Raw genomic sequence first — 22,064 nt, forward strand, 5'->3', positions numbered from 1 at the left:
AAGGCAGCCTGGGCCAGTGAGGATCCCCGCACCCCACAGCACCATGTGCTGCCATAGCCTCTACTTCTCACCCGTAGAGCAGCATTGTCCTCCCTTTAGGGTGACTGCCTGGTCACTGTCTTAAACAGGTCAGCACAGGATATGACAACTTTCACAAGGATAAGGGCCTTCTTGTCTCTCTAGCATTTAAAGTAGCCCATGAGTTCGTACCCAGCAAAAATTGGTGCAATGGGCCTGGGGATTTAGCTCAGTGGCACTGTACCTGCCTTGAAAATGCAAGGTACTGAGTTCAATCCCCAGTACCCCCCCAAAAAAGATTGGTGCAATGGAAGAAAATTGAAGCATTTTTATCCTTTTTGCCTAATGATCCCTTGTGGGCTATGAGGGGAGGGGTGCTGGAGTCTGTGAGAAGCATCTGAGCATGCACACATCCCCCCCTGGACAAGAAGGACTTCACCAAATCTGCGAAAAGATGGTCATTAAAAATACTATTTACCCGTTCATTTACCTGGCATCTGTCTTCAAATCTCATTTTATTTTTTAGGCTGCCCAGAGGGAAAGAAAATGGAGTTTATCACCAGCCTACTGGATGCTCTCACCACTGACATGGTTCAGGCCATTAACTCAGCAGCGCCCACTGGAGGTGGGAGGTGAGAATGTGAGCAGGACGGAGGCCCAGTGGGAATTTGGGGACCTGTACTCTTCAGGTGCTGAGGGAGGGCAGGGAAGGCTTGGGCAGGGCAAGGGCTGGAACTCTGTCCTTCCTGGATCCGCCTACCCATGGCTGTGACCCACCTTCTGAAAAACTCTTCCTACTCCTCACGCTTCCCTAGTTTGTTTGTTTTTCATTAAGTTTATTGGTGCATTTTAGGTACACAGTACAGTTACATTCATCACTGGGGTCTTGTACCTTTACATGACAGGTCTTGGTTCTCATTATTTCCCCATTCCCCTGTCCGCCCTTCACCCCCCCTCCTATTTACAAAGACTTTGCTTCTATTTTTTTCTTTTCTCTTATTTTTTCTTTTCCCTATTGCCTTTCTCCTACCCTTTCCCCTTGCCCCACCCTCTTCCCATTTCACATTGTCAGATATGCAACTTGGATCTTATTTACACTCTTAGTTTTTCATCCCAGAGAACTGTTTGGTATTTACACATGTGTGTCTTATTTATTTCACTTGAGTATGCCTAATATGCATCCATTTTCCTTTGAATGACTCCAATTTCTCATTCTTTGTGGCTGAGTAGTATTCCATTTTATAGAAAAACCACATCTTCTTTATTCAGTCTCCAACTGATGGGCAATTGGGCTGTTTCCAAGTCTTATCTATTACAAACTGTGCCGTGCCACTATAAACACGAGTGTGCATATATCACCGTGGTATGATTTTTTTTTTCAGCTTTAATCGAGTTTATTGGTACATTTTAGGGATACAGTACAGTTACATTCATTGTTGGGATCTTGTACCTCTACATGACAAGTCTTGATTCTCATTTTTTCCTCTTACCCCTGCCCTCCCTTCACCCCCTTGTCCCCTCCCCATCTTGATTTTTAAAATTCTTTTGGAAAGATACCAAGCAGAGGGATAGCTGGGTCAAATGGAACCTTTAGTCCTAGTTCTTTGAGGTATCTCCATATTGCTTTCCACAGTGGTTGCACCAGTCTGCACTCCCACCAACAAGGGAGAAGGATTCCTTTCTCCCCACAGTCCCACCAACATTTGTTATTGGTTGATTTCTTGATAGCAGCCATTCTTTGTGCGGTGAGGTGGAATCTCTGTGTTGTTTTCATCTGTATTTCTCAGATGACCAGTGATGTTGAACATTATTTCACGTGTTTATTTGATGCTTTTATTTCTTTGTCTGAGAAATGTCTGTTCATTTCAGATACCCATTTTTGAATTGAGGCTTTATATTTGGGGGGCCTGATTTTTAAAAGTTCTTTATATATTCTAGATAGTAGTCCTTTGTCTGAGGAATAGCTGATACAATTTTTCCCCACATTGTAGGTTGTCTCTTAGCTGTCTTGGTGGTTTCTTTTGCAGTGCAGAAGCTTTTTAATAAGATGAGATCCCAGTTGTTGATTCTTTGTGCTAGTTCCCATGCTACTGAGGATTTTTCAAAAAGCCTTTTCCTGTGCCAATGTCTTTGAGAGTTCTACTTAACTTATCTGCCAGAAAGGTTAGTGTTTCTGTTTAATATTTAGATCTTTAAACCACTTGGATTTTAGTTTAGTGCATGGTGAAATAGGGGTCTAGTTTTAATCTTTAACAGGTTGAAATCCAGTGTTTTCAACACCATTTATTAAAGAAGCTATCTTTCTTTCAGTGAGGATGGTTGGCCCATTTATCAAAGATGAGGTTAGTGTCCCTAGTTTTTGAGTTACCTGTAGCTTCTAGTTATAGTACCTGGTTTACAGGGCTGCCTGTTTAATCTCAGAAGGGGAGGTATTAGAGTGGCAGAAAGGGTGATGGGCATCTGATGAGGGCAGGCAGGAAACACAAAGCACTTTGTACTTTTCTTCTCTGAGAAGGCAGGCGACTTGTACGTTTTGGCCACCTGATAACCCCAAGGAGCTTTGGGCAATGGAATAGCTACTCTCATAGCCAAGTCTAACTCTGATTAAGAGTTAATATGGTACCTGCAGTAGTCCTGACATGAGGATGACATACACTTGCTTCCTTAGCAGCATCACTGGAGCTCGCTAGTTTGAGCCCCTTGAGTCAGTTGGTTGGAGCAAACCTCTATGTCCATCCATTGAGGACACAAAAAGTCCTGGACCAAGGGCAAAGTGTTCAGGCATATAAGGAATGTCCTTGCCTTCAAAGAGTGCAGCCCAGTAGGGATGCTGGACCATAGAGAGATGCTTACAAACTATAAGGTAAGGGCTAGGAGAGAGGAGGAAGAGAAAGATTAACTCAATGCAGAGGAGTCAGAGAAAGTTTCTTGGAGGAAGCGATAGCTGGGCTGGGCTTTGAAGGATAGGTAGGATTTAACTAGTTAAAGGAGAGAGAAAACTATCCCACCCAAGAAAGAGGAAGGATTACTGTGACTCCAGGAAAGTGTAAGTCTATAGTTTGGTATGGCCAGGCTGAGGCAAGGAGAGGGACAAAGAGGAGGCAGAGGGGAACAAGGATGAAGAGGAGAGAAGGGTAATGACAAAGCAGGCAGGAACCAGATCCCAAAGAGCCTGGGAGAAATACCAAGAGTTCTAGTTAGAAAGCCATACAGGGAGGTGGGGTAGGGGCTGGAGGAAGGGAAGGGAATGGAAGGAGGGACTGTTCAGGCTTCTTATAGCAGGAGAAGAGATATGAGGTACCATGGGCAGCAGAAGGATGGACAGCCCGCCTCCAAGCCTGTGTGCCTCACCGAGGATGCAGAGCTCATTCTGCAGCACCTTCCCAGAAGTGGAGCGTTGTCACTCTGGCAAAAAGTGACATAGTAGGAGGACAGACATAGGCCCTGGGCCCCATAGAAAGAGCAAGGCCAATAAACACGTGAAGAAATGTTCAACATCACTGGCCATTAGAAAAATACGCGTTTGGAAAAATGCCTGCTGTGTCATGCAGAGCCAGGCAGAGGACACAGTAGTCCCCTTATCTGTGGTTTCTCTTTCTGTGGTTTCAGTTGCCTGCTCAAGTGTGGTCTGAAAGTATTAAATGGAAAATTTCAGAGATAAATAGTTTATATGTTTAAATAACTTTTAATATAATGTGTTGTTATAATTGTTCTTTTTATTATCAGCCGTTGTTAATGTCTTACTGTGCCTAATTTATAAATTAAACTATCTTATATATGTTAGGAAAAACATAGTATACATAGGGTTTCATACTATCCATGCTTTCAAGGGTCTTAGAATGCATCCTGCCTGGATAAGGGGAGAGTATTGTACTTATGTTGATTAGGAGAGAGGGAAAAGGAGGAAAGCAGGAGGGTGCATGGGCTGAGAAATCCTAGTTCTGGGTGGTCCCAGCCCTTAATCTCTGAAGCTCTGGGCTCTGACCACCAGCTCAGGGACCCTGTCTGGCCACTGTGCTTTTGTCCTGGAGAGAGGAGACTCCAAGCTCCACCCTGTTGTTCCTCGATAGAGCTGCAGCCCTGGGTGGCTGCAAGGTCTTGGCACAGAAACCCAGAAGTTAGGGTTGGTGTCTTATCCTCTAGTCACAGGCCCATGGGATTTTTACAGAAAATGAAAACTAGAAAATGTATAATTTTTTTTTTAATACCAGTGTGTCCTTAGGGAAGAGTTTCTTTTTTCTTTTTAATTTTATTTTAACCACTGCTTTTAAGTGTAATTTATATTTGGGAGAAGTTTTCTTAAAAAAAAAAGACTTTCTAAAACATGTTTTTCATTTAAAGCTCATGTTAGCCTGACATGCTTGGTTTTGGTAGGTGAACTGTTTCGGGTAGTTGTATTACTTAGAGCTTGATTTTTTAATCAGCAGACACATTGGATGGACCAAGAAACAGTTTAGAAATCAAGGAAGGTGGTGAGGAGAATGGGAAAGAGAGAGAAAAACAGTCAGACAGAGAGGTAACTGGCCAGGGTTGCCTGCTTTCCCGGGTTTCAAGCCTCCCAGATCTTCCCATCACACTGAGCATCAGCCTGATGCTAAGTCTTGCTGGCCCTTCCAGTGTATTCCCCCCCACCTCCCACCACTGTGTTGGAGACTCTGGTCCTCCTTGCTTCCTTTGGCAGGGCAAGCTCTTGACTGCCCGGGGACTCCATCCCAGTCACTCCTTCAGCCCAGCTTGGCCCTCGCTTATTCTCTTAGACATCACCTTCTCAGAGACCACCTAGCCTAAAGGAGCTGCTTGGTGGCCTGGCTCTTCTCTCCTCTGATGTTTTGCTGGCTCTTATATGTAGGGTCCGTTTCACCTCACCCACAATGGAGACAGTGGGAAGAAGGGACAGGGCCATGTGAGGGTGGTACAGTAAAGCAGGTGTCTTCTTCCATACCTACCACCTCTCAGGTGTGGTGATTTTGTCTCCGCATCAACTCTCAGAATTAAGCTGATGCTTAATTCTAGGAACATTTGGGGAAAAGGGCACCACAGTCCCTGGCCTGGAAAAGATACATACATATATATACATATATATATACATATATATATGTATATATACATATATATATGTATATATATGTATATGTATGTATGTATATATCCATAGGGCTGATCGGAGTGTCTGTGATCATTTGCTGGGTCTGCGGGGAGGAAGAGTGGTTATTTTCTCCGCATCAACTCTCAGAATTAAGCTGATGCTTAATTCTAGGAACATTTGGGGAAAAGGGCACCACAGTCCCTGGCCTGGAAAAGATACATACATATACATATATATATATGTATATATATGTATATGTATGTATGTATATATCCATAGGGCTGATCGGAGTGTCTGTGATCATTTGCTGGGTCTGCGGGGAGGAAGGTTTGTGAGGGCCATCTTGACATAGAAGGTGACATTTGAACCACATCTTTGCTCACACATGGGAACAGGCACCCACATAGATGGATGAGGGCTAAGGACATCATATATATATATGTATATATATGTATATGTATGTATGTATATATCCATAGGGCTGATCGGAGTGTCTGTGATCATTTGCTGGGTCTGCGGGGAGGAAGGTTTGTGAGGGCCATCTTGACATAGAAGGTGACATTTGAACCACATCTTTGCTCACACATGGGAACAGGCACCCACATAGATGGATGAGGGCTAAGGACATCCCAGCAGAGAGCATTTATGGGTAGGCAGGGGTGAATGGGGGCTGGTGGAAAGCATCGTGGTCGAGTTTGGTTGGCAGGCAGGAGATGAGGCTGCAGTGCCGGGCAGAGTTGGGCACCAGCCGGAGCTAGGTCTCATGAGTCATGCATGCCACAGGGCAGCAGGGACCCCAGGAGTAGATGGGCTTTCTGAACAGTTATCCTGATAATGCTGGGCGAATGGGCCTGGAGGGAGGTAAGAAGAGAGGAAGGAAGGTTACAGCAGTGGCCACCTCTGGGTAGGGATGGTGATGGGGGAAGGGATGACTCAATGAGGCATTTGTAACGAAATCTATAGCACTGCAAGACTGGGTGGATGGAGGGCAGAGGAGAGAAGGAGGTGCTGACTCCCTTCTCTGGACTCCTAGCTAGATCCAGTGGTAAGAAGTAGTGTTGCCTAAAAACAGACCAACTAGAATGGGGTGTCTATGGAAATGTCTACGTCTGGTGGGTTGGGGGGACACCTGCCCATATCACTGGGTGACAGCTGTCCTCAGTGAAGCTTGCTGGATGGCTGAGCTACCCCTTGGTCTCCCCGCCAGGGCTCCAGAAGGCAGACCGTGCCCCACCCCAGATCCACCCTCCCATGTCCAGAAGGAAGATTTCTGAAGTCTCCTAGAGCAGAGGAACCCACTCCTCACTCCACCCCGCCCCAGGCAAAGCCAACCTTGAGGGCAGTGGGAGGGGCTGTGGGAGCCTCCTGGCCCTTCCCAAGCCCATAGTTCCGGGAGAGGCTGCCTGCCTGCGCTGTGGCTCTGTCCTCTTGCATGATGCCCTTGGCTTTGATGGCTGGAATGTGGCTGACTTGGCATTTTCCAGCTTCCCCAGCACAGCTGGTGGGGCCTGGACCCAGCTCCAGATGGTGCTCACTTGGTCTACTTGGCTTGGCTCGTGCCTCAGGCCGTCCTGCCTTACTTTCTCTAAAACTGCTTAGGACAGCAGGACGGCCCTAAGAGCTCACCAAAGCAGGTCCTGGTAAACAGGGCTGGCTCTCCAGCTGTGCATTGCAGCCAAGGCCAGGTAGGGCTGAGGCTGCAGAAACAAAACTGAAAGTGCCACAAGCGAAGTAACCCTCACCCCAATTGGGAGAAGGCTCAGCAGGAACCTGGCTCCACTGGGTTCCCCATTCCCGGAGGAGTCATTAAAACAGATCAGAGGCAGGGCAGACACCAGTGTTGCACCAAATAGCAGTCTTCCATAATCTGGAATTTGGTGTCATTGGAGTATATTCTTCTACACTGTTTCTGGCGTTTGACCTACCTAGTGGGCCCTATGGAAGGGTCACAGTATAGACTAGAAAATGCAGTTATGGTGAGCACCCTCTCATTTGGGGTCCCAGCCCTAGCCTGACGAATAGTTCCAGACCCTCAGTGGGTGTGTCAATGTGCAGATGCGAGAGTGCGGTCTGGAGTCTGATGCCAGTGTCAGCCAGTAGTAGCAACTGTGAGCTGCAGGTGTTTTAAAAGCCCATGTCCAACAGGTTGAAAAAGCTAAAGGGGTTAATGGGGTATGGCTTTGAGGTCAAGGTGTAAGTGGACAGCAGTCAGTGATGGAAAGAACTCTACAAAGATGGCTTAAGAAACTCCTTCAAAATCTGGAAGAGACCTCCCATATCCAGCACTCCCCAAAGAAGAATCTCAGAATTTTCTCAGTTAACAAAGGCCCCTGAGAGACATAAATCCCAGAAAGCTTTATGGGGTGTTGAGGGAGGGGAGATCTCTGTCTTTGATAACTTCTTCAAGCTGGAAAGGGCTATAGATCCTATCCATTAGGGATTATGTGCTCTCCAACTACCTTCGGATATTATGGCTCACTAGCTGGGCTGAGAGAAGAAAAAACTGTCAGAAAATAATGAGAAAAAAGTTAGTGACCATCAAGCTGCCTGTTTGGAGAAAGAGACTTTACTATTAGCCCAAATGCGAGGAGCCTTATGGTTTTTGTGTTTCCTGTAGAGAAGAATGTGTGTTAGAGAAGTTTGTCCAATACATTATCAAGACTGAGAATCATGGCCTTAGCAAGATCTTGTACACTTATTGTGTACACACGTGTTCACTCATTGCTTGGCTATTCCAGGACTCCTGATAGAGCTCAATCTTAGCAGGAGCTTATGTAAACCAAGGCTGTCAATTTGTTTGTGACTGAAGGCTATTGCCAAGCTGGAAACTTGATCTGCTGAATTTTAAATCAGATACCTTCAGTAGTTTTTTAAAAAAATAAATTCTGTTTTATTAAAAATATGGCAACTATCCCAAGTCCTTCCCAGCAACTGTCTTCTGTCTTACTCCCCAATCTTTCAGAAGCATCATGCTTAAATATTCTGGAACTGTGGCTGAGAGTTACATCGCTCTTGATGGAAGGTTCTTTATCTGAGCCTGTGGACTTTGGGTGGGCAGTAGGTTGTCCATTAATACCCTAAAATCTGCAGACTCCTGTGTGTTTTTCTAGAGGCAGGTCCTATAGCTGTGTTGTTTTCTCAGATGGGTAATGATCATCACCCAGGTACCTAAAGGTGAGAAGTTCTTGGTAGAAAGGCATTTGGAATTTGACCTAGTGCTCAAGTAATCCCTGCACTAGCTGGGAAGAAAGGATAAGGAGGCAGGACTCTCCAGCCTGATGAGACAGGCTGTGGGTGTGGCTTAGAGACTGAGGAAGTGGGCCTGCACATCTCACCTGCAGTCTGGTTAGTGGCCCAGCAGGGCTGGGTGTGCAGGCCAGCAGTGGCATATCCAGGCTGTTCTGCGCTGTGAGGTCCTGATGGGCAGGAAGAGAGCGAGGCTGTGGTTCTGAGAAGGGAGGCAGGCAGAAAGGGCCAGTCAGAGTCCAGGGAGGGAAAGGGAGCAGGGGCCAGGTGATGATCACTCTTTGGCATGGAAGGAAACTCCTAGGGGTTCTAGTTAGGAAGAAGTGCGTCTTGTTGCAAAATAACCCCAAGGAAGGTGGGTATGGGGGGAGCTCTATCAATGGAATTGCTGAAGACTGAATGCCAGAGCCCAGGGAACATGTGTTGGAGGGAGCGGGCCTTCGCTGGCAGGGCCTCTGGGTCTGATGACCTCATCCCTTCCCGTCTCAGCGACTAAGGCTTTATTATTCCAGCCTCTAGTTAGACATTACGCTATGCCCAACCTAAAGGTTAAAGGAAGAGCTGCATTTGCCTTTGCCTTGGGGCTCCCATGGCTCTCTGGCAGGGGAGAAAGGAGGGACAAATCCCTGACTGCCTCCTGCAACTGCCAGAGAACCCCTTCTTAGAGTCCCCTTAGTGTCCTTCCAACTCCTCTGAAGTGGAGTCCTCCCTGGTGTCAGGGACAGCTGACACCGGTAGGGCGCTCCCCTTCCTGCACACTGAGCATCCCTGCCACCTATGTGGAGTTCCCTGCAGGGGTAGTCTTGAGAGTGGATGTTGCAGGTAAATAGAGGAAGAATAAAAACCCTAAAATACTGACAGCAATAGAATCTGAACTCTTTAGGGGACAGCTTCACACATTTCAAAGACATCCCGCACCTGGTCTTCATGACAGATTCCCCAAGAGTCCCAGGCCAGGGCAGCTCTGTGTGGCTCCCTCACATTGTCTCCCAGGTACTCCCTGGGGGAAGCCTGTCAGGATGAAGTCCCACTGGCCCCCTTCTAACTGTGCCCTCTTGGAATCAATCCATGATGCCTAGGGGCACCTGTCCAAGACCTAAATCCACCCAGTTATGAATGCGCGCCTAGCAGGAATGGCTGGATTTCTTCTTCTTCTTCTTCTTCTTCTTCTTCTTCTTCTTCTTCTTCTTCTTCTTCTTCTTCGTCTTCTTCTTCTTCTGCTTCTTCTTCTTCTTCGTCTTCTTCTTCTTCTGCTTCTTCTTCTTCTTCGTCTTCTTCTTCTTCTGCTTCTTCTTCTTCTTCGTCTTCTTCTTCTTCTGCTTCTTCTTCTTCTTCGTCTTCTTCTTCTTCTGCTTCTTCTTCTTCTTCGTCTTCTTCTTCTTCTGCTTCTTCTTCTTCTTCGTCTTCTTCTTCTTCTGCTTCTTCTTCTTCTTCGTCTTCTTCTTCTTCTGCTTCTTCTTCTTCTTCCTCTTCCTCTTCCTCCTCCTCCTCCTCCTTCTTTCTTCTTCTGCTCCTCCTTCTTCTTCCTCTTCCTCATCCTCTTCCTCTTCTTCCTTCTCCTTCTCCCTCTTCCTCTTCCTCCTCCTCCTCCTCCTCCTCCTCCTTGTCCTCCTCATCCTCCTCCTTCAATAAAACTTCTTTTTCTTTGAACATTGTAGTCACTTGGGGGGTATGAAGTGGGGAGAGAATTCACTGGCTTGTTCACAGGGGAAAGATATGGTCTCCTCTTTTCTGGAAAACTCAACAAATGAGAGGGTGGCATCAGCAAAGTGCCTTGTGCATTTTCCTTATCAGGAAAGCTTCCAGATCCACTACACAGACCTTGATCCCCTGGCCTAGGATCCCTGCTTAACAATCTCTCGCCATCACATACTCTGTCCTGGTGCCCCACACACTAAATCTCTGAATGCAGAGCACTCACAATTTTAGCCTCCTTCCCTTTCCAGGCCTTGCCCATATTTACTGAGTGCCAAAGCTTAGGACCAGGAGCTGGGGACTCACGTGTCTCTGTTCTGGCCAGAGACTCCAGCCACATCCTCTGGAATAGAGCCATCTATTTAAAAATATTACTTATTAGTTATCACCCTGACTTGCTCTTTTGAGAAAAGACAGAGGCATAGATTGATGGATAGATAGAGACAGACAGACAGATAAATCAGTGCACGAAGTTATACAAATAGACTTTGGCTTTGCAATTTCATAGTCATCAGAGATATGTGGGCTGTGCTAGATGTGGTCACCACTGTTCCTCTGGACACCATGGTATGTTCCTGGTCACTCTAAGACAGTGTTCCTGGTTAACATGTGGTCTTGACCCACCTTGGATCCCCCGACTGAAACCTTGGGTTGGAGAGGCCTTAGATCTGCGTATAGACTCTCATCTGTACCAATTGCCCTCTCTCGATTCCTGCTGTACTTTGTCCCCAGCAGTGATGGACTCTGGGAACATCCCACTTCCCATTGAATTGTCATGCCCGTGTTCACAGTTTTGGCTCTGCCTCACTGAAGCAGCAAGCAGCTTCACATGAGGGTTACACTTCCCTCTCTGGAGACTTTCCGAAGACCTGGCTCAGTGCTGGGTGTGTGGTGGGTGTTCAGAGCATGGGTTCCCATAGTGGAGCCTATCTGTGAACAGATGGATGTGAGAAGAGTATCTTGTCTGAAAGTGAGCTCTAGGTCAGGAGAAGGACAGTTTAGATCTGAGCTGTGCTTCACTCAGGTAGATTGAATCCAGCCAGTTTGTCTTGAGCACCGATCTTGTACAAGGAAATTCCTGTCGCACATGGTGAGACAGGTTCATATAACAAAGATCACCTACTTGGGTAACCCTACGGGAAGCAACCTGTCCGGTCTTGAGTCTCACGTTGGAGAGGATGGCTGAAGCTGCCATAGGCTGCATGGCTCTGGGAGATCTGTGGCTTGAAGGAAGTGTTGCTACCTGGTTGCTGGCAGCCCAGCATGAGTACTGCTTTTTGTTTAGTATGTTTCTATTGCTGTGACAAAATTCTTGAAACTGTGTTATTTATAAAGAAAGGATAGGGCTGGGGATGTAGTTCAGTGGTACCGTGCCCTGCTTTGCAAGCATAAGGTCTTGAATTCCATCCCCAGTACCAAAAAAAAAAAAAGATTTTTTTTTTTTGGCTTATGGTTGAGGAAGTCCAAGAACATGGTGCCATTATCTTCTGGGCTTTTGATGAGGGCTTCATTCAGCTGCAACCCATGACAAAAAGTATGAGGGAAGTAGTCACATGTAAAGAGGAGGGACTGGAGTGGGGAGCAGATGTTTTATAGGAACCCACTCGCAGGGGCTAACCTGATCCTACAAGAACTATCCCAGTTTCTTGTGAAAGGCAATGATCCCTCTGAAAGTCCTTTCTTCACCTCCCAGTACAGCTACACTGACAACCAGTTTCAACCTGAGTTTCGGTGGGGACAAAACACATTCCAACCACAGCGAGCACCTTGACATTGTCCACTCCTCAGAGTCACAGTGGGGCCGTTGGCTCCTGCAAGATCCTGAGTGGTGTTCTCTGGGTTGGGGGTGTCTTCCGCCATGCAGGTTCTCAGAGCCAGACCCCAGCCACACCCTGGAGGAGCGTGTGGTGCACTGGTACTTCAGCCAGCTGGACAGCAACAGCAGCAATGACATCAACAAGCGGGAGATGAAACCCTTCAAGCGCTATGTAAAAAAGAAAGCCAAGCCCAAGAAATGCGCCCGACGTTTCACTGACTACTGTGACCTGAATAAGGACAAGGTCATCTCACTGCCTGAGCTGAAGGGCTGCCTGGGTGTCAGCAAGGAAGGTGAGTACTCTCCCCTGTGCTCCTTCTCCACCAAGACACAGAGACTAGCGGCTGTCCCAGGAAATGTGATGCCAGGTACTTGGTATTCAACAGCAAGTTCCTTGGAGACTTTATGCTAGATGCCTGCTACGGTGGTGGAAATGACTGAGAAAGCCCTTGTCCTTACATAACCCACTGAGGAGACAGATATTAGATAAGCATCCACATATGTTGCGATAAGTGCTGTGAAGATGTGCGGTGTTTGCTAGGGTAGGCAACACTAACGAATAGGAAGGCCTCTACTCGGGGCTCAACACAGTGGAAGATGTTTGTGTTGCCCATGGAACAATGAAATATGGTTGCAGGTTGTGGTGGAAGGAGGCAGAGGGGTGAGGAGCAGGACTAGGGATTGCTCTGCGGACCCAGTCTGGGATGTAGGCTGAGAGTGAGTCGGCCATCTTTATCATGTGACCTCCAAGGTCACCTCAGGGTCATCTCTATCCCCAGTCAACCAGGTGAAATTAATGTAGAGCAGCACGCGAGGTAGTTTCATGGGACAATCCCAGAAGGGACACACACATTACTTCTCACCTTTCACTGGCTGGAACTCCGTCACTAGACCATATCAGTAGTAGGGAGTTGTGACAAAAGGCAGAAAGAGGTTGAAGAACCTTTTAATGCAGCTGAAAGGCTTTATAAGTGCAGTGCAAAGTCGTTGGAGGGGTTCAGTTGGAGAAATGAGAGGATCGGTTTTGCTTTAGAAAACTCTTCTGGATGTAGCATGGGAAACGGCTTGGAAATGTGCAAGGCAGAGTTGCCCAAGAACAGATGTAGTATAGTCCAGGCATGAAGTGATAGAGGAACAAGTTATGGAAATGCGGGGGATGAGGGGAAGTGGATGAGTTGGGGCGGGACATTCACTGAGATAAGCAGCGTGGGAGGAAGAGCAGACATGCACGAGGGATGGGAGAGGAAATGAGGGTGGTTTGGACAGGTCAGGCTAGAAGCACCTGTGGGCTGCGTAGGGCTGTAGAGCAGGGGGAGGTCTGGGCTGAAGATGCCAATTTGGCTGATGCTGACTTATGGGAAATAGAAGCTTTGGAAAAGTTGAGATTACTTAGGAGAGTTAGCCTAAGAGACAGAAGGGCTTGTCCTTGCTCCTCGGCTGTCAGTGTAAACCCACCCATGGAGGGTGGAGGTGAACGTGTCACCATGGGAGCCCAGTCTTGGCAACTACCCCTCTGCACGAAGCTGGGTTCTGCTATGGTTCTCAGGCTGACTGGCACATGGCCCCGGCTGAGCGGTCTGGCTAATGAGGGTGTCTCGCTGGCTTCCGCGGGTCTCCGAGTCTCCCACACACAGTGCAACGTGCTGGCTCCAGCCCCACCTCTGCCACAGACCAGCTCTGTCACTGTATGTGCATCGCTCAGCTGTTCTGTGTTCGGCTTCTTCGTCTGTAAAATGGGAGCAATGATAATGTCTTCCTCACAGGGCTATTGTGCTGACTAAATGAGACAATGAGAGCCTTTATCGTAGTGATGCCATGTGAGGGATAGCGTTTAACATTGTCTCATATTTATCAATGAGACAATGAGAGGACTCAGTCGAGGCTCAATAATGCGACTTTTCGTATGGTTATTGCGTCTTTCAACAGCACTTACCACACTGTATTGAAATTTACTTTCCTAATTCCTCCTTGAAGCCCTGGATGCTATGTACTCAACTCTTTAACATCTAGCACGCGGCAGCTAGTAGCAGCTCAGGAAATCCTTGTCAGGTGACTAAATGGGTGAGGCGGGGCTGCTGCATGTAGCAACGTCAAGGTCAGACACACTTGGGATCTGTGCTCACTCTGCAGAGCAGAGGCAGAGGCTTGGAAAGAGATGGGGCTTCGGGTGAGAGCTCTTCTCCCAGCTCTGCCACTTCCTAGCCTTGTAATCCTTGACAAGTTACCTGGATTCTCTGAGCCTGTTTCCTCACCTGCAAAATGGAGGTAACAGTACCCAGCTCGTAGACCTGGTGTGAGCCTGACAAGATGATGCATGTGAAGAACTCAGCCCAGTACCTAGTGCTAGTGAGCTCCCAGGAGAAATTAGTAGCAGTAGAATAGCCTGCCCCTGGGCAGCCTCTCTCGGTCTCTCTGCTTTGGGGGCACAGCAGAAAAGCCACACGGCTCCATAGCATGCAGCTACTCCAGGGAGGGGAGCCCATGCGTGGGTCATCTGGTGTCACATGGTGCCCTCTGGTGGGCCTAGAGGGGCTTGCGAGCTAGGTGGGGGCCCAAGGGGGCTGGAGGAAGATGAGGAGCTGGGGCATGAGGACAGCTTTACACCCGATGAACCAACATTTTGGAAATTCCATGTGCACACAACTGTTTTTACCAGCGAGACCTCTCAATAGAGAAGTCAATTTCTGCCCAGAATGAAAAGCCAGACATCTCCTGAGCTGAGCTCTGTCTTGACTGGCATTTCCCAGTTTATAATGCACCTTTATCAGGATGATAAAGCCGGTGAGGCAGGCGGAGGGGACTAGTGCCTCTAAGTTTCTGAAATGCCAACTTTTGCTTTCCGTTGAGATACTGCCTGCCCCGGGGCTCAGCCTTTTTCTCCCCCTGCCCTCTCTTGAAGGTCCAGAGTGTGGTGCTGGAAGCTGAGAGCAAGGTCTGAATTTGCTTCCACACATGCAAGCTATGCCATCCTGGGAAAGCTACTCAAAGCATTTCATAGCCTCAGTTTTATCATCATAAGATGGGGATCAGTTTATCACTGTCCTATGGGGATGCCCTGAGGATCCAGCAACATCCCTGTTTCCTGCTCTGGGCTACTCATTTGTTTCCTGAGTCTCAGCTGGATGGGCAGGACTGCTGTTGGCCTCCTCTCCTTATGTGGAGCTCTTTCTATTTACCCCTGAAAGGAGCAGCTGTGGGTGGAGCAGAGGAAGGATGGGATTTCAGGTTGGGAAGCCTGGGTCTGGCCCTTCCCGACTGCCTGCTTTGGGCCTGTCCCTCTCTTTGAGTTCACATCCTCATCTGCAAAATTGGATATTTCAATATCTACCCAGTGTTCACCTCGTGTTCCGTCTCTCTCTGGCCCTAAGGAATGTGGGGGATGCTAGTTGTGAAGTCACATGGCCGTGGATGGGCTTGGATTCCACAGCACTGTGCCTTCTCATAGCCCCTTTTCCTCCATGAATTCACTTGATCCTCAGAATAATCCTGTGAAAGGAGCAGAAGGGAAGCCGTGCAGCTGTGGCCCTAATCCCCATCCTCTGGAGCAACCCAGAGGGGCTCAAGGAGGTGGCCCAGCTCAAATACAGTGCTCCCCAGTCCAGCCCTCCTTTAGAAAACCAGGGTCCGCAGGAGCCAGCATGGTCATTCTTCAGAAGTGCCCCACCCACTGTGGGGAGGAGTGTGCCTTGAGCCTCCTGTTAGTCACTCAGCTGCTCTGAGCCTGTGCCTCCTTGTCTATGAAGGGTGAGATTCCTCCTATCTCTGACATTCCATCATTCAGAAAGCCAAGACCAAGAAGTTATGCAAATGCTCATCAGCACCAGAGCCCTTCTTGGCTAGTATCTGTGGGGATTTGAAAGAGCCATCCTAGCAGGGACCTGGCTGCATGGAAAATGGGTTTTATTTAGAGGGGCCAGCTGTTGGCAAAGGGTTCTCCCAGGCAGAAGGAGGCCACAGACATCCAGAGTAGGAAGCATGGCTTCACAGCTTCTGGCTCCTTCCCAAGTCCCCCCTTCATTCTGGGGGCTAGAACGGGTGGGAACCCAAATATAGGAGAACCTTTACCTATTCCTTGGGTCAGGGCCGGTCAAGTGTCATGTGTTCCTATTTATTGCAGGTGGTAGCCTTGGCAGCTTCCCCCAGGGAAAACGAGCAGGCACAAACCCATTCAGTAAGTTACCTTCTTTCTGGGCTCCCCTCTTTCCCCTGTGAATCCCCTGATGGAGTTTCGGCAGTGCATCATGGGTGACGCAACTGTCCATGTTACTTAGATGTCCATTTTCAGTGTGCTTTGCTGAGGACACAAGAAAAAGATGGAGTTCATGCTAAGGGACTCTGCCATCCGTGCCTGTCAAGGAGTATGTGCCATTTCCTCCCCAGCCCAGGCTGAAAGGCTGGCATCTGGGAGTAAAGTGACTTATGCAGAGCACTCCTCACCCTGTGCTTGCTGGGCAAAGCCTAGGTCTCTGGAGGGCCAAACTATCTCCAGGGGCAACTGAGCTGCTCAGCATGGTAAAGGGTGGACTGGTAAAGTGCACTTACCTGCAAGTCTATGCAAACTGCCCACCTGGCCCATATCTAACAGCAGGATGAAAAGGCTGCTCTTTGAGGGGAACTAATTTGTGTGGCTGGATTTGTCATATGCCCAACTCTTCTTAGTTATACCTTTCTTCCCTTTTCACTCTCCTTCTCTCAGTAGGACGTCTCGTCTAAGGAGCAGAAAATCCTTGGAAAGTCCAAGGAGACAGGATGGACCGTCAGACACCAGCCTTCCGTGCTGCCCATGACTCAGCCACATCCCGTGTAACATAAGTGGTGCCCACCGAGTTTGCACTTTTAATAACTCTCCTTTGTGTGTTTTGTTTCTGGTTTCACTTTTAAACACCAGTGTCTAATGCCACAGCAGGAAAAGGAAAAGGAAGAAAGACTTTGTTCTCTCTCATATTGTAAGTTTTTGGATCTGCTACTGACAACTTTTAGGATATTTTGGGGGAGGGGTATTGGTGGGGTTGAGAAGAAAGAGATTTATATACTGTATATAAATATATATGTAAATTGTATAGTTCTTTTGTACAGGTGTTTGCATTGCTATTTGTTCTCTCCCCTCCCTCTCCCTGCTGTGGGTTGTGAGCACTCTGGACTCATGTTCCAGCTTTCTAGAACCTTTTCTCCATCCAGCCTACCTGCACACCACCTGGAGGCCGACCTCTGTGTGTGTATCAGTGGGAACCCTGTGTCTGCATTGCAGACTCCACTGGCTCTCCTCCAGTGGAGGAGAGCACTGCCCCAGAACACTGGCTTTCACAGATAGCAAGTCATTTGGGGCCTTGGCCTTCAAAGAAGTTGGGTTGATGAGAGTTGGACATTGCCCCTGGAGAAAAGCAGAGTCCAGATCATAGATAGGCTCCAGTTTTCAAATGGCTCTGGGGTTCCTCCTATCAAGACCCCCCCAAGGGGCCCGGGGCTGGTGGGTACCCCAGTATCTTAGTGACTTATGAGACCATTATCCTCAAAGGATTTCCATAAGATCAGTTTAAACATTTTCATCCATGTTTGGCATCTACAGGGTATGAGAAGGGAGGCAGAGAAGAAAGACACACCATGGGGGCCCTTCAGTCAATTTGATAATCTAGGCAGCACATGGAAGACAGAAAGCCTGGCCCAAAGAGAAAAGTGCTAGCCCTCTGCAAGCTATCAGTGAGATTCCCTAAGTGTCACTATCTCAGAACTGGGGTAGACTGTGTTTTTACTTCCTCTTCTCCATCTCCCACTCCTGTATTCAGTAGCCACCACGAGCCTGAGGGAGGAGTGGAGTCAGTCACCTTGTTGGTAACTCAGCAGTTGTATCATTATTTTAAAGCCCAATACCAGGTTTCTCTTGTTCCTTCAACTTTTCTTATGGACTTTCAGACCTAAAGCCCAATTCCAGAAGTAAAACTGATCTTGGATTTTCTATTTCTACCCTCGCAGAAGGACAGGAATTATGACTTATCTCTGGGGAAATCCAGGCCTAGCTTTCCACAGGGAATTACTGACATTTCAGTGTGGGCTGCCCAGCTTTTGGGAAAGATGTGCATCTTCCTCTGCTCAGGTGACATGCTCATCCAGATGGCCCTCAGAGGACACTAAGTGCCTCTTTCTGTGGGCAGCCATGGTGACAGTGAGGGAAGTCGGTCAGCCCAGGACTGGTGCCCTTGCCAGTTACTTGTGGCAATCTAGCCTCAGCTTGTATTCCGCTCCAGTATCCCCATATGTCCATCTACCTTTGGCAAGTAGGATTCCAGTTTGGGTCTGGGGGTATTGGCCCCATAAGCATTGCCCTAGTGGGAGGGCCTTCTCAGGACTTGACCTGCTGGAGTCTCAGGTTAGAGAAGGTTCCTGCTGTCCCGGAGAAAGTCACAGAGGTTGAATTGAAGATGACTGGTGGACCCACATGACATGCTGAGGTAGAATGGAAGCCCTCTCCCATTATCCTCCACCAGAAAATGCCACATGCTGGAGCTGGATGGACTTTGCAGGAGACCCCAGCCCCACTTTCTGGCCTGGAGGAAGCGTGTACACACAGAAATAACTTCCTTGGAGGATTTCACATCTTCCCCAGCCATCTTCTCCCTCACATATGTGTGTGGGCTGTGTTGTGTGGTTTTTCCTTTGGGAAGGAGGGAGGGAGAGAAGGATACTATTTGTAGCTTGTTTTATAAGAAATAAAGATGGGTAAACCTTGGCAGCTGTTACCTCTTTCTTTGTGTGGCTTCTATAGAAGGCTTCATTTCCTAGAAGGTTTCATTGCTTCCCAGGCCTGGATGCTGTCAGAGATCCTGCAAAGTCCAGATTGCTGTTAATAAGGCACCAGCAGGGAGCCCCGAGTGGCCACCAGGTGGTGTGTGCTTTGTGCAAAGATGTGCCAGAGGAGATCCTTGTGGTGCTAGGGGGCCTGCGTGTGTTCTCTGTAATGCTTCTCTAACCCCCACCCATGCAGCTGTCCTCTGGGACATCTCCTCCTGCTCCCCAGCACTGGACTATGTGGAATGCTGCTGGCAGAAGCTTTGGGGGCAGTACTAGGGCTCAGCCTACTCCACAGCTTCAGGCCGGTGAGAGTGGGCCCTTTGGTTGTCGTCCGAACGACAAGACCCCTAGCAGGGGCTGCAGGTGGGAACCTCAGTGGGGTTTGTGCAGTCTGTACCTTAGTTCTTGGGCATACGTGTTCAGGCTGAGGCCACTGGTCTGATTTGCAGAGTGGAGGACTTCAAGATAGGACCAACAGAAGGACTGGGGGACCTAGATTTTCTTCTGTGTGATTGGCATTGTTTCCTCTTGCCCTTTTTCCAAACACAGCTGTCCCTGGAAATGACTGCCACTTGCAGACCTTTTCCAGATTCCTTCTGCCATACTCTGGACCTTTGTCCTCCCTTTGCAAAACTCTTCAGTCTTTTCTCTGGTTGACCACTCCAGGGAAAGGGTCTAAGCCCTGCATGTGTTCACAAAGGCTCTCCTCTCTCAGTGCTGGTCATAACCTCGCTGCATACTGCATAAGTGTCAGGTCATATGTAATATCACAACCCAGGGTCTCAGGAGTCCTGGTCCCCATTTCCTGTGTGTGGATTGAGACCTGGGAGTTCAGTGACTTGCTAGGGACCCTCCATGTAGGAAAAGCAGAGCCTGAGTCACCCTCAGATATTCTGACCCAGCCTGGGGGCTCTGCCCATACACTGCTCTCTGTGAGGGGCCAGAGTAGCACCTTCTCTGTCTTGTGCAGCTCGGACTTGGGGCTGCATCAGCAGGGAGAGTAGCTGTACTCTAAGAGGTTAAGGGCCTTATTAAAGCCACTTTATTTATTTATTTTTATGTATTGGGAATTGAACCCAGGACCTTGCACTTGCCAGGCAGGTGTGGCACCACTAAACTGTATCCCTGGGCTTCAAAGCCACTTCTTTGCAGAGGCCCATCATCCCAGGCTTCCGTGACTGGGGAGTAAGAAATAAGGAAGGCAATTTCTCCTACAAGACCACCCTGAGAGATTTAGGTTGGCCTTTCTCCAAGACAGCAGGACTAAGAGTCAGGGGAAAAGCACAAGACAGATCCACTCTGTTTCTTCCTTACTGTAAGCTACACTACCTCTGCGGGGAAGGGAAGACTGGGGACATTTTCAGTGGGGATGTTGAGAGGTGACTGATTCTGGGGCCAGATGACTTCAGGGCCCTTGTGATGCTGACAGAAGAGAAACCCTAGATCAGTTTCCAACTGGATCTAAGTGGGGTGGGAAGCTGCTAGTATCCACTTTTTTATAGAGAAACAAAAGCAGAGAAATAGAGATGGCAAGGCCAGGCATCTGGCCACGTTTCCCCAAGTTCCTGAATGACCTGCGAGACCACAGGGCTACTCACCAAGGAGGCTGAAGACCTTCCCAGGCACCCTGACTTTATAGTCTGTGGCATTTGGCTTTTTCCTGCTGTAGAGGTGGGGACAGGCAAACTTGATGTTTTCATGCTATGCTACCAAATCAAGCCTGCATCCCTAGGGCCTTGATGACTGTTACCCTTTGTGCAATTCCATGAATCGATAAGGAGAAGGGCATGACCTCAGTTACTGGCCTGACCATTCCTAATCAGTGCCCATGCGAGGTATGTGGCCTAAGTGTCTTGTCTTTTTTGTCAAATCTGGGTGGAGCACTCTAGCCATTCCTTCTACTCTATGCCACCCCCAAGTGACGCCTCATCAGTGTAACCTCAGCACCCTTTCCTGCTCTGAGCTACCTTTTATCTTAATAGGGTGCGCACCTATTCACCTAAGTGCTGACTAGCTCAAGCTCAGTGATCCTGTATGTGACAGACCAGGCCTGTCTTCAAGCCCAAGGTCACTCTGATAATCAATGTGCTTGATGGTAGAAGGGTACGCTGCATGTCTGTAGGGGGCCTTTTTGCAAGATGACGGCCGATTACCAAATTATTAATAGTCAATACCAGGATAAACTGCAGTAACATATACACCGTCTTCTGTGACTTGACACACAAAGCTACAACCTAGCCACTGTGTGTCAGCTGGGCACTTCTCTATGTTTTCCTCACTCAGGGAGGTTTCAACCTCCACAATGCGGAGGCAGAAAAAGGAAACATGGTCAGTTGCAACCTAGTTTCCATCCGGAAGTGACATATGTCATGTTACTCATATTTCAGTGACTAAAGCAAATCACATGGGCCCATCTAACTTCACGGCAGCTGACGAGTGCCCAGAAATAGATTCAGAAGTATTTCGTGAACAACCCTGTGACTATTACGCCATGGATCGTCTTTGTGTTTTCTTTTCTATCTTGATTTAAAATTTGCAGTTCTTACATTGTGTAAGAATAAAGGGGTTTGCCGGTCCCAGTTTACATGGTGCATTTTATGCACGTGATTTCTGGCAGCTCTATTACTTTGATGATAAATATTATTTCCCCATTCTCAGCAAAAAGTTCAAGGTGAATTCACCCCTCCCCTCCTGTGAGATTTCTGTCTCCTGCCTGGAAACCACCTCTTAGATCTCTGAGCCCCCGTAGGAATTCTGCTCCTCATAGTGTGAAAAACTTGGAGAAGGAAGGGGAGGCCCAAGTAACTCCAGTGAAGAGTAGTCAGCACCCAGTTGAGTGAGGAATTTCAAAGCCCTGGGTGAAATTGATTTCTTCTGCAATCGTTACTTTCACCTCTGCCCTGTTGAATTATCCTTCTACTGTGCAGCAGATGCCTTCATGACAACCCAGGCTGTTCGCATAATTTCCTGGTCACTTCACTTACTTACAAAGCTCAGTTCCAACCCATTACAAAACTTCAACTTCCAATTTGGTTTTGATCTTTCTCGGCCCTCCCTGCCTTGGCCCCGTCTTGCGCTGGTTCCATGATTGCTAGGAAGAGAACAGCAGAGCTATGATCAGGCTCTGAGTCAATTCTGCCTCTCCTTTACCACAACTTGGCTCTTCTGGTGATGGGTCAGGAAGAAAGAAAGGAAAACCTCTCTGCTCATTGTAGCACTTCTCAGATTCTCACTGCCTTTTATTTTATTTATTTTTTTTTTTTTTTAGCCTGTGTCAGGTGCCCATGTGCTGGTCCTGTTGGGGCATATGTGAGGTCCTGGGGTGCAGCCCCAGTTGTTCTGGGCCTTGATGTGGGCAGTCTTCTGGCTTGACCTCTTCCATACTTCCTCCCAACAGTATGCCCTGCATATTGTTCT

The 22,064-nt window shown here is 48.1% G+C and overlaps 1 protein-coding gene across 3 annotated transcripts in view; it reads left to right on the forward strand.

Annotated features, from left to right (window-relative positions):
- Smoc1 (SPARC related modular calcium binding 1) overlaps positions 1–18,574 on the forward strand; it is a 103,419-nt gene extending 84,845 nt beyond the window's left edge. For 2 of the 3 annotated variants that reach the window (XM_010645371.3, XM_010645373.3), the window contains exons 10-13: positions 545–650; positions 11,910–12,154; positions 15,979–16,032; positions 16,558–18,574. In XM_010645371.3, coding sequence (XP_010643673.1) covers positions 545–650; positions 11,910–12,154; positions 15,979–16,032; positions 16,558–16,574 — 422 coding nt within the window. In that variant the 3' untranslated portion in view covers positions 16,575–18,574. The remainder of the gene's footprint in view (positions 1–544; positions 651–11,909; positions 12,155–15,978; positions 16,033–16,557) is intronic. The other variant, XM_010645372.3, reaches the window with a different exon arrangement.
- The last annotated feature ends 3,490 nt before the right edge of the window (positions 18,575–22,064 follow it).

This window comes from Fukomys damarensis, unplaced genomic scaffold (assembly GCF_012274545.1).
Source record: "Fukomys damarensis isolate Sample0158 unplaced genomic scaffold, DMR_v1.0_HiC HiC_scaffold_21, whole genome shotgun sequence".
NCBI classification, from domain to species: Eukaryota; Metazoa; Chordata; class Mammalia; order Rodentia; family Bathyergidae; genus Fukomys; species Fukomys damarensis.